Genomic DNA, 12,548 nt, shown 5'->3' on the forward strand with positions numbered 1-12,548 from the left:
TGGATCCGTAAAAAATCATGCGGATGTCTGAATGGAGCCTTACAGGGGGGGTGATCAGTGACAGGGGGGTGATCACCCTGATCACCCTGATAACCCCCTGTCATTGATAACCCCCCTGTAAGGCTCCATTCAGACGTCCGCATGTGTTTTGTGGATCCGATCCATGTATCCGTAAAAAATCATGCGGATGTCTGAATGGAGCCTTACAGGGGGGGTGATCAGTGACAGGGGGGTGATCACCCTGATCACCCTGATCACCCCCTGTCATTGATAACCCCCCTGTAAGGCTCCATTCAGACGTCCGCATGTGTTTTGTGGATCCGATCCATGTATCCATGGATCCGTAAAAAATCATGCGGATGTCTGAATGGAGCCTTACAGGGGGGGTGATCAGTGACAGGGGGGTGATCACCCTGATCACCCCCTGTCATTGATAACCCCCCTGTAAGGCTCCATTCAGACGTCCGCATGTGTTTTGTGGATCCGATCCATGTATCCATGGATCCGTAAAAAATCATGTGGATGTCTGAATGGAGCCTTACAGGGGGGGTGATCAGTGACAGGGGGGTGATCCGGGAGTCTATATGGGTGATTACCCCCCTGTCATTGATCACCCCCTGTCATTGATCACCCCCCTGTCATTGATCACCCCCCCTGTCATTGATCACCCCCCCCCCCCTCCCCCCCTGTAAGGCTCCATTCAGACATTTTTTTTGGCACAAGTTAGCGGAAATTTTTTGTTTGTTTTTGTTTTTGTTTTTTCTTACTAAGTCTCATATTCTACTAACTTGTGTCAAAAAATAAAATCTCACATGGACGCACCATACCCCTCACGGAATCCAAATGCGTAAACATTTTTAGACATTTATATTCCAGACTTCTTCTCACGCTTTAGGGCCCCTAAAAAGCCAGGGCAGTATAAATATCTTGGTCAACTTTGTATAAAAAAATGGGAAAAGTTGTCTTTTGCCAAGATATTTCTCTCATCCAGCATGGGTATATGTAAAATGACACCCCAAAACACATTCCCCAACTTCTCCTGAGTACGGCGATACCAGATGTGTCACACTTTTTTGCTGCCAAGATGGGCAAAGGGGCACATATTCCAAAGTGCACCTTTCAGATTTTGCAGGCCATTTTTTACACATTTTGATTGCAAGGTACTTCTCACACATTTGGGCCCCTAAATTGCCAGGGCAGTATAACTACGCCACAAGTGACCCCATTTTGGAAAGAAGACACCCCAAGGTATTCCGTGAGGGGCATGGCGAGTTCCTAGAATTTTTTATTTTTTGTCGCAAGTTAGTGGAATATGAGACTTTGTAAGGAAAAAAGAGAAAAAAAAAAATCATCATTTTCCGCTAACTTGTGACAAAAAATAAAAAATTCTAGGAACTCGCCATGCCCCTCACGGAATACCTTGGGGTGTCTTCTTTCCAAAATGGGGTCAGTTGGGGCGTAGTTATACTGCCCTGGCAATTTAGGGGCCCAAATGTGTGAGAAGTACCTTGCAATCAAAATGTGTAAAAAATGGCCTGCAAAATCTGAAAGGTGCACTTTGGAATATGTGCCCCTTTGCCCATCTTGGCAGCAAAAAAGTGTGACACATCTGGTATCGCCGTACTCAGGAGAAGTTGGGGAATGTGTTTTGGGGTGTCATTTTACATATACCCATGCTGGATGAGAGAAATATCTTGGCAAAAGACAACTTTTCCCATTTTTTTATACAAAGTTGGCATTTGACCAAGATATTTTTCTCACCCAGCATGGGTATATGTAAAATGACACCCCAAAACACATTCCCCAACTTCTCCTGAGTACGGCGATACCAGATGTGTGACACTTTTTTGCTGCCAAGGTGGGCAAAGGGGCACATATTCCAAAGTGCACCTTTTGGATTTCACCGGTCATTTTTTACACATTTTGATTGCAAAGTTCTTCTCCCACATTTGGGCCCCTAAATTGCCAGGGCAGTATAACTACGCCACAAGTGACCCCATTTTGGAAAGAAGACACCCCAAGGTATTCCGTAAGGGGCATGGCGAGTTCCTAGAATTTTTTATTTTTTGTCGCAAGTTAGTGGAATATGAGATTTTGTAAGAAAAAATAAATAAAATAAAATCATCATCATTTTCCGCTAACTTGTGACAAAAAATAAAAAGTTCTATGAACTCACTATGCCCATCAGCGAATACCTTAGGGCAGTGTTTCCCAACCAGTGTGCCTCCAGCTGTTACAAAACTACAACTCCCAGCATGCCCATACAGCCAAATGCTGTCCGGGCATGCTGGGAGTTGTAGTTTTGCAACAGCTGGAGGCACACTGGTTGGGAAACACTGCCTTAGGGTGTCTACTTTCCGAAATGGGGTCATTTGTGGGGGTTTTCTACTGTTTGGGCATTGTAGAACCTCAGGAATCATGACAGGTGCTCAGAAAGTCAGAGCTGTTTCAAAAAGCGGAAATTCACATTTTTGTACCATAGTTTGTAAATGCTATAACTTTTACCCAAACCATTTTTTTTTGCCCAAACATTTTTTTTTTTCAAAGACATGTAGAACAATAAATTTGGCGAAAAATTTATATATGGATGTCGTTTTTTTTGCAAAATTTTACAGCTGAAAGTGAAAAATGTCATTTTTTTGCAAAAAAATCGTTACATTTTGATTAATAACAAAAAAAAGTAAAAATGTCAGCAGCATTAAAATTCCACCAAATGAAAGCTCCATTAGTGAGAAGAAAAGGAGGTAAAATTCATTTGGGTGGTAAGTTGCATGACCGAGCGATAAACGGTGAAAGGAGTGTAGTGCCGAAGTGTAAAAAGTGCTCTGGTCATGAAGGGGGTTTCACCTAGCGGGGCTGAAGTGGTTAAGTTAACGTAAGTATGCAGAAAGAGAAATAATTATATTCATTTTTGAAAAATGTCTAAAATTTTTATAAACCTTCCTGGGGGTTGTCATGTTGGAGGCACAGGGAAGAAGGGTATATATTTTTTATACAGCTGCATTGAATGGGAGGTAATGGTCACAAAAGTGTCAATAGACTAATACAATTTTCAGGAAAGGATGCAATGCTGTCCCTACCTCAGGGAGTGGCAGAAACTGTGACATGCTGACTCTGTCCCAGTCTGCACAACAAAGCTGACAATTGTAGAAATCAAGACATTTTTGCCTGTAAAAATTGTCTGTCAGTGTAAAAGAGTATTTTAACATCTTTGCCTATTTCTGCTCCAGAATTCCCTGATTGAGAAAGATTCTCCTTACAAGAAGTATCTGTTTGCCAGGGGTTGATTGGCAAAAAAACTTGTGGGATGCTGATCACAGCAGCAGTTTTAAACTGATAGTTGTCTGTGTTCTTTCCCTTCCCATCCATTTCTAAGGTAAAATGTAAATAACCTGCCATTTCCTCTGCATGTGACATATTTACAGAATTATACTCCTTATTCATTTGAAAAGTGAAGTTCATTGCAAATGTAAAATGAAATTATATTTAGAATGCACCATTGAAATTTCCTCTTTTACTTATTCTACCTATATTATCTGCAGTCACCTTATAATTATTAATGGAGATGTGCAATGTGTATATGATTTCCTTGGAAATGACTATGTGTGTGGCAGTCCATACTATTATTTGTTTGGAAAAAAAGATTAAACATCCACACTGACCTTCAAAGCATGCATTATCAATGCCTTCTAGAAACAATCTTCTCTCTTTGGGTCTGGTGCATCTTAAAGAGCAACCTTTGAGACTTTCAAGTTGTTTTTGAATTTGAGAAAATGTGGGTCTCCCAGTAGGATTTTGTTCCCAACATTTTAGCATTATATCCCACCTAAATGGAAAAAGCAATTCAAGAAGTTTACTCCCATTTCAACTGTTATTCTTTAACTTTTTTTCATAATTACATTTCATTAATGCTGATTTTAATTTGACGCTATTATTAAAATGAGCACCAAGTTCTTCCTAACAAAGCATAAACCATCTTTATGTCTAGTTATAGAAGAAACAATGAAACAAAAGACACAATGTTGGAATTACTTAGGTAGATACTTCATACTGTAATTCACTCCCACTGAAGCTCCACTTACTGAGATTAGCTCCTGTTTGCACAGACTCACCATAAACTGAACAGAACATTATGTGCATGATGAAATTATTTCCATTGTTTCCATTTCCATTATACCATTGGCTTTTAGTTCTAGTGATTGGGGAGGGTCTCAGACCCTCACTGATATCAATCACACCCTCTATGACAAGTCAGAAGTCGATTAGAATAATGGATGCAATTCAACAGTCACAGAAATTATATTCCCTTCATCCCCCAACTGAGATAATACCCTTTTCCCAAATCAAGCTTAGTTTTAGTAACTTTTGACTCTACACCACATATTCACAATGCCACATCCCATTCAACTCAATATTTCTTACATTTACATCTAATGAATGAAATATCCAACTAGGCAAGTAGATCCCTCCAATCTATCCTAAAATCTGCCACTTGGCGCATTCACCTTTTGGTTCTACTGGTTGTCCATTACAGAAGATCCTAGCAAATAAAGCCGTATCTGTCACGCCCTGGCTTGTGAGAGGTCTGAGAACATCTGACAGACTTGCTACACATGAGTTTATCTGACAGATTGTTCTGTTTCTCTTTGGTGTGGTTTTGGGCAGGATCCCACCTCCCCACAGGCTCTGCTCATTAGCTATTTAGTGGTGCTATTTATACCCGCCTCTCACTATAGCCCTTGCGGTTTATATTTGCTTCTGGAGTTCTCAGCTGGTGTTTGGTGGATCTCCTGCTCCCGGTCCGTCTTAAGATAAGTCCTACTCCTTCCCTTTTGTTGTGTGTTCTGGCTAGGCCTCAGGAAGACGCTGGTTCCTGCACCTTGTGCTAGGAACCGGTTGTCTTATCTCCAGCTCCCTAGCTGAGGGTTTGTTTCAGTTTCAGCTAGGCTTAGGTTCCAGCGCATGAGCACTTCCACCCTTAGGATTTGCTCATGTTGTCAGCAGTCAGGTAAAGGCTCAGGGATTGTCAGGTGGTGACCTTTCCCTGTTCCCTAGCTTTGGGGCCTAGCCTGGTGTTTTGTTGCTTTTATTGTATTTGGTTTCCTTCCCTTCGCTCACCTACCGTGACAGTATCTTTCTCTGCTCATTCCTATATTTCCTCTCTAGTCTCCAGATATTACATTCAACCTCCACTCTGCCACATCTCCCTCTTTATCATTACCCCCCCATGTCTGTGCCATGCACCACTCTACAGACTTCCAACAATTTTAAATGGTAAAAGGTTAACTTGTCCTCCAGCTACCTTCTGTTACCTGGACATTGTAAGCCCATATGAGCAGGGGTCCCATCTTATAAGTATGCTCAATTAACAAATTGTTTAGTTATGAAAAGTATGATGTAAGGCTCTGTTAACATCATGTCTAAGCTGTCTGCCAGTCATATAGTCATATATATTGTCACTATTCATTTACATATGGCTTATGTCACTCACTGGCCAAAATGTTTAAAAAACAAATATGCTACACAGTATACAATTTCTGATGGTGGCCTCAAAAAAGGTCTGTACTATATGCTGTACTTTTTCTATGTGATAAAAAAAAAGTATGTTAATGCATGCTGCTGCTGGGCGAATTGCGGCCTTTGGGCATATGCGGCATATGCAATGGACGCTTTCCCAGCACATACACCAAAAGTAAACATAAAAAGTGGCGTGAACATTACCTATGCTCTATTTAAATTTTTTCAGTTTTTTTTAGAATTAATTATTAGTGTTGAGCGAATCGAAGTGAAACAAATTGACTTAGATTGCACTTTGTGGTAATAAATAAACCTACTCAACCCATGCATTTGCTCGCGGAGAGGCCGTCGCAACCTTTTTGATTGAACAAAAATCTCACGTGCAGTGACATGTGACATCCACACGTCAGTGCGCTGGCTGGATGCGGTGATGTCATCAGTCATTACCACCACTAATTAACCCCTGAAAGGCCTCAATGTCAGCGATGAATGCGGCATCTGAGGGGTTCAATGACGGGGGTGGCCCGATAGAATTTCTTTCTGAAATTTGTGCAAAATCAAATTTTTGATAACTTCGCTCATCTCAATTATGTAAACTACCAATAAAAAATATATATTTGATTTAAAAAAAAATAAACACTATATAATATTGTATGTATGTCTCACTATCTACTGTTTATAGTGCCAACATTTTCTACATCACTCCCGGACATCACTAAATGAATTCAAGTACAAGAATATTGCTGACCTCTCAGCCACAATGCTGGTTTTATAAAAATAAGACCACTTTGATGGCTAAGTTCCTATTGTCATTTAATTTCATTGTAACAATTGTTTTCACAAAGTGTTTTATGAATGACCATTAGTTGTTCTGCCTCATTACTAACGCCATGTATACGTTTCAATGTTTTCTGTCTTCAGAGACCTGGAAGCAATAGGGAAGTCACAGTTCTTTGGCCTTCAAGGGACAGGATGTAAAGCAGATCATCTTACTGACCAATATTAGTGCAAAACCCAGGTTTTTACCTCAATAGCTATGTCATCCTAACACAGGTTGGTGTCTTGTGGCGAAGTATAGATAAATAGTAAATTACATATAGACTCATGCTTTTATTGATCATGACACTAATTTAAAAATCAAATGTATAAGTATTCATTTTGATATTTACTACTAATTTGCTACTGTGCCTTCATAGTGGCAGTGCACTTATTGCTCCGGTCCCAGCATTCACGTGAAAGCACAGTAGCCTTACAGTTTACTTTATTCATAATGTACATATCGACTCATTTTATGTACTAGTAGGCTCCCATAAGTAGTTAGGGATTACGATACTTTTTTTTGTCTTTTTGTGGCTTCGAAAGCCATAACTTTTATAATATTGTTTTAATTTAAATTATTTTTATACCTGGAAAAATGTAAAAAGAGAAAAATAATTAGTTATGTTATGGTCATTTTGATATAGGGGATATATAATTACAGTGAATGGGGCAGGGCTAGAAGATAAGGTGTGGGCTAGTACTGATGTTCCTTTTTTATTATTTTTTAGATTTTGTCTTTATCATTTTATTTTAATTTTACACTTTGTGCCCCCCACCCACATGTTCATACAAGACCTTTAGGGAGCATTAAACCAATACATGTTTTCAATTGCTGGGGAACTGTCTCACTGCAGAGCTGATCTGGGTCTGCTAAGACCCAGCAGCTTGTGCAGTTATCTAGCCCCCAGGGATCACGTGAATGCTGGAAATGGAGCAGTAAGTGCACTGCCGCTTCTTGATCTATCTACACAGCGCTTATTAACCCCTTCAGGGTTGAGCCATTTTTCATGTTAAGGACCAGGCCAGATTTAGCAAATCTGACATGTGCCACTTTATGTGGTAATAACTTTGGAATGGTTTTACTTATCTAGCTGATTCTGAGATTGGTTTCTCGTGACACGTCATACTTCATGTTATTGGTAAAGTCGGTAAGTTTTACCTTTATTTATTAAAAACCCAAATATAAAAAAAAAATGAAAAATTCGCAATTTTCTATATTTTACATTTTCTGCTTTTACGATGGATAATAATACATAATAAAATTGTTATTACTAACATTTCCCATATGTCTACTTTATGTTGGCATCATTTTGTAAATGTCATTTCATTTTTTAGGACTTTAGAAGGTTTAGAAGCAAATTTTAAAATTTTTAAAGCGGCCCTGTGACCGCTCCTGGCATGTCTGTTTTAATATCTACATGCATTCCCCATGTAATAACAATTCTGGAGCATCTATTCTTATGTCTCTATGTTGTGCCATTCCTTTATTATTCCTGCTAGAAGGTATAAATGAATTGTTAGCAGTCTGCAGTAAGGGTACAGAGGGCTGGTAACCAGTTGGGGGGGGGCATCCCAGCACAGTCTGACAATGGCAGAACGGACTGGATAGAGTTAGAAGGGAAGGGAAGGAGTGCCATGGTTTTTGGAGAGCAGATTTTGCTGGGATGGATTTTGGATGCCATGTCACATATGAAGAGACCCTGAGGTACCCCTTAGAAAGGAAACAAACAAAAACTGACTACATTTTGGAAACTACACCCCTCAAGGCATTCATTGAGGGATGTGGTGAGTGCATTGATCCAACAAGCGCTTCATAAAATATAAAAACACTTGGTCGTGAAAATGAAAAATTAAATTTTTTCCAATACAATGTTGCTTTAGCCCTAAATGTATCACTTTCATAAGGAGTAACAGGAGGAAACTCACCCACAACTTGTTATGCATTTTTTCCTGAATACGGAAACACCCCATTTGTGATTACAAATTGCTGTTTGGGGGCATGGCAGCATTCAGAGGTGAAGGAGCAACATATAGATTTTCTAACATGGAATTTGCCTAAATTGTTTTTAGGGGCCATAACTTTTTATTTTTTTTGTTGACTGAGCTGTGTAAGATCTTGTTTTTTTGGGAGAAGCTGTAAATTTTTTGTACCATTTTGGGGTACATAACACTTTTTTAATCACTTTTTATACCATTTTTGGGGAGGTGAAGTGGGCAAAAAATTTTATTCTGTCAGTGATTTACATTTTTATTTTTTATGGGGTTCTCCATGCAGTTTGTATTATATGATAACTTTATTCTGTAAGTCGATCCAGTGAGTCTGGCTCTACAATATACTGCAATACATTAAGGGCTTGTTCACACAACCATATGTGTTTTGCTGTCCGTTTTTCACGGATCCATTGTTCCCTTTTTTGTATCCATAGTGTTTTCGTTCCGTATTTCCGCAAAAAATCTCTGTATGTTTCCGTATGTGATCCGTTTTTTGCGGATCACAAACGGAAACAGAAAATTTGTAATCATTACTGTAATGTACTGTAATGTTTATAAACAGTAAACACATGGGCAAAGTGGGCATGGATCCGCAAAATACGGATGACATACGAATGTGTTTCGTATGCATTCCATATTTTTTGCGGACCTTATGACTTGAATGGAGCCACGGAACGTGATTTGCGGACAATAATAGGACGAGACTCAAAATGTTGTGGAATGTAAATACAGAAATACGGAAACAGAATGAACACGGAGTACCTTCCTTTTTTTTTTGCGGACCCATTGAAATGAATGGATCCGCATACGGTCCGCAAAAAAATGGAACGGAAATGGAAAAAATATACGGTCATATGAATTAGCCCTAATCCTGATCAAGCTCCTGCCTCAAGATCTGTCAAGCTTAGTATACATGGCAAGCCTGGATGCTTGTGTAAGGCGCCTGATTGCCATAGTAACCATCAGGACGCTACCACCACGGCAGCTCAGCAGCCCGATGGGAGAGGGAGCGAGCTCCCTTCCTCTGTTAACCCCTTCCATAGAGTGGTCCCTACGAACCATGGCATGGAAGCACCAATGTCAGCCGTTGCAGTAGAGTGTCAGCTCTATGTTACAGCTGACACTCACTGCTACCGCAGCCGACCATCCTGAAAATGATTGGGGGGCCCACTTGGCCATCCTAAAACAGCTTGGGTACATTGGGGGTTGTAGGGGGGGTCATATATACCTTTAACCAGCTTGTCTGTACAGACTAGCCAATCAGAGCAATCACCGGCTCGGGACTGCCCTCATCGGTACCGGGACGGTTAGCGGAAATCCCTGACTGTATGTAACAGCTGAGATGTCAGCACTGGCACCATGTACATAGACATGGTGACATTTTAATGCCAAGATTAATTTTCTCAATGAATTTTCTCATCATGGAGCACTAAGTAGCAGTGCTCCATGACGAATATCATATAATTCATCATATAGTGTTAAGGGGTTAAAGGTGTTGTGCCAAGTTTATAAGTTATCCCCTTTCCACATGATAGGGGATAACTAGCTGATCATTGGTGGTCTGAACGCTGAGAGCCCCACCAATCCAGAGAGCTTTCTGATGGAGCAACAAGTCGAGCATGCACTCCGACACTCCCATAGAGAATGAATGTGCAATCAACAGTGTGCAAGCATGACCTGCCGCTCCATCAAAACAGGGGAATGGACCCCCATTCTCGGGATCAGTGGTGGTCTCAGCATTTGGACCCCTAGAGATCAGCTAGTTATCCCTTATCTTGCTTGACTTCAAAGCCCAGAATGTGCAGAAATACAGGTTACACTGAATCCTTTCCCATAAAACTATATATCCATCTGCTCAGCTCGTCTTGCAGATTGCACTGCATTTTCATAGTGACAGGTTCCGTTTAAACTGGTTTTCCAGTCTGTAGATATTGATGACCTATTCTCAGGGTAAGTCAATAATATCAGATTGTGGAGGTCCAACACCTTTCAGCTCCGACCACTGTTTTGTTTCAGGTGCAGACGGCTGCCGAAAATAGGTGACTGTTGGAGTTCCATGTGTCAGACTGCTACTGATTTGATATTGATGACCTATGCTGAGGATAGGTTATCAATATCTTCATGCTGAAAAGCCCATTTAAGCAATTTAGGCAATTTTTAATGTTCTTTTGAAACCTCCAAGAAAAACTGTTTATGTCGGTTGTTTTTTGACATGTGACGATATGAGAATGTGTAAAATGCACAACTGCAAATGGCTGTGTAATATATTTCTTATACTTGTGACATCTTTATTAATATATGTTACATGCTTGAGGCATTTTGGGAGGCGCGATTTTTATACTTGACTCCAGTTCTGTTTTGCCCTATTGTTATTCAACAGCTGAAATGTAGTTACAATATGTGTTTATGTATGGTTAGGACTAGAATGAATAGATTTCTAAAGCTCAGGACCACATTAGAAAATGGGTAAATAAGTCACTTATTTCATTAAGTATGGAGTGCTGCTGTTTTTTCTGGATCATAAACGGGTATTCCGGTTATATAAAGTTATAACTGTGGATATAGGATAACGATTGGTGGGGGTCCCATTGTGTGTGTGTGTGTGTGTGTGTATCAAAAGCCCAAGCTACAACCAGTGCAAAGGGTTATTCCAGTGATAGAAAGTTATCCCCTATCTACATAATAAGGGATAACTATTAGATTGGTGGGGGTCCTACTGCTGGGACCCTGTGGAGCCCCCAAGAATTGAGCTGCCAGGTGGGCATGCACATGGTTGCTTCAACCATTTCTATGGGAGTTCCAGAAATAGCTGAGTGCTGTACTTGTCTCCCAGAGAAATGAATAAAGTGGCTGCACACATTCCTGCCTGGCCACTCCATTCATTGGGTACGGGGCCCCCATTCTTGTGATTGATGAGGGTCCCAGCAGTAGGACCTCCACGATCTAATAGTTATCCCCTATCTTATGGATAAGAGATACCAGAATACCCCTTAAATCCTCAAACGCTGAGCAGTCCAGTAGCCGATTGCTTTAATGAAGAGATGCAGGAAGAATATGTTTAGGAAGCTGTCAGACTGTGGTATTCTTAAATGTTAGCAAGCTATGTGACACTATGTTTAGTGACAAGGTCACAGTAAAGTTGGAAGGTTTTGGTATGCATGTGAAATGTGAGACAGTCAGTTGATCTGTTAATGGGAAAAATAGCCTTAAAGAAAAAAAAAAACAGTAAAAGACAAATGTGTGCACGGGTCTAAATATATCATTTTGCAACACAATTTTGATCATGTTGAAATTTAAATAAAATGTTCAATAACCAACCAAATAAATTAAATGTCATCTCATCTGATCCTGAAGGTATTATGATACTTTAGATAATAAGTAAAATGAAAATGGAATATAGTGACATAAAACCCAGAAAATACAGGAACAATTAGACATGTTATTCTTATGCAATTGACTGTTACACAAGTAACCGTTGCTTCTTCCTCATCATGAGTGATTACATTCCTTTGAACTTTGGCATCACAACTATGTGGGCAGCCAGAGGTGACAAAATTATCACCATTTACTGCTATTTAATATTAAAATGTAAGAGGCAATACACATATGCACCAGATGACATGGACACATCCTTGCAATGCTGAAATGATTGCCAGTGCAACCCATTCATATTTAATCCAATGTACTTAATCAAACCTGAGCTAATAGTATATTTATAGTAAGGCCTTCTCTGAATCTGGGGAATCATTTATAAGGCTGTTCACACATCTATTCTCTAATGATTATTTGCGTCATATATTATTGTATTTTTAATTATTGCATCATAAATTATCATTTACAGGCACATAATACTCCACTATTGTGCCATTGTTCTACGTCTCATTGACAAAACTGCGATTTTTACTACCTGATACATAGAGGCATAGATGCTAAAGATAAGACCATGCCTCTATACAAATCACTAGTCAGACCACACATAGAATATTGTGCACAATTTTGGGTACGTGTGTATAAGGCTTCATGCACATGACAGTATCCATTTTGCAGTCTGCAAACCACAGATCCGCAAAATATAGATACTGGCCATATCCCTTCTGCAATTTTCTCACTCCCATCAGTAGAAATGCCTAGTCTTGTCCACCAGACGGACAAGAATAGGACACGTTCTATATTTTGGACAGCCACGTGGATGCAGACAGCACACAGATAAGGACAGCACA

General features: G+C 39.9%; 1 protein-coding gene across 1 annotated transcript in view; it reads right to left on the reverse strand.

Moving 5' to 3' along the window:
• The window catches only part of ROS1 (ROS proto-oncogene 1, receptor tyrosine kinase), a 256,125-nt gene that overhangs the window by 11,392 nt on the left and 232,185 nt on the right, over positions 1–12,548 (reverse strand). The window contains exon 41 of the mRNA XM_044291160.1: positions 3,663–3,826. Within this exon, the coding sequence (XP_044147095.1) occupies positions 3,663–3,826 (164 nt within the window). The remainder of the gene's footprint in view (positions 1–3,662; positions 3,827–12,548) is intronic.

This window comes from Bufo gargarizans, chromosome 4 (genome assembly GCF_014858855.1).
Source record: "Bufo gargarizans isolate SCDJY-AF-19 chromosome 4, ASM1485885v1, whole genome shotgun sequence".
NCBI classification, from domain to species: domain Eukaryota; kingdom Metazoa; phylum Chordata; class Amphibia; order Anura; family Bufonidae; genus Bufo; species Bufo gargarizans.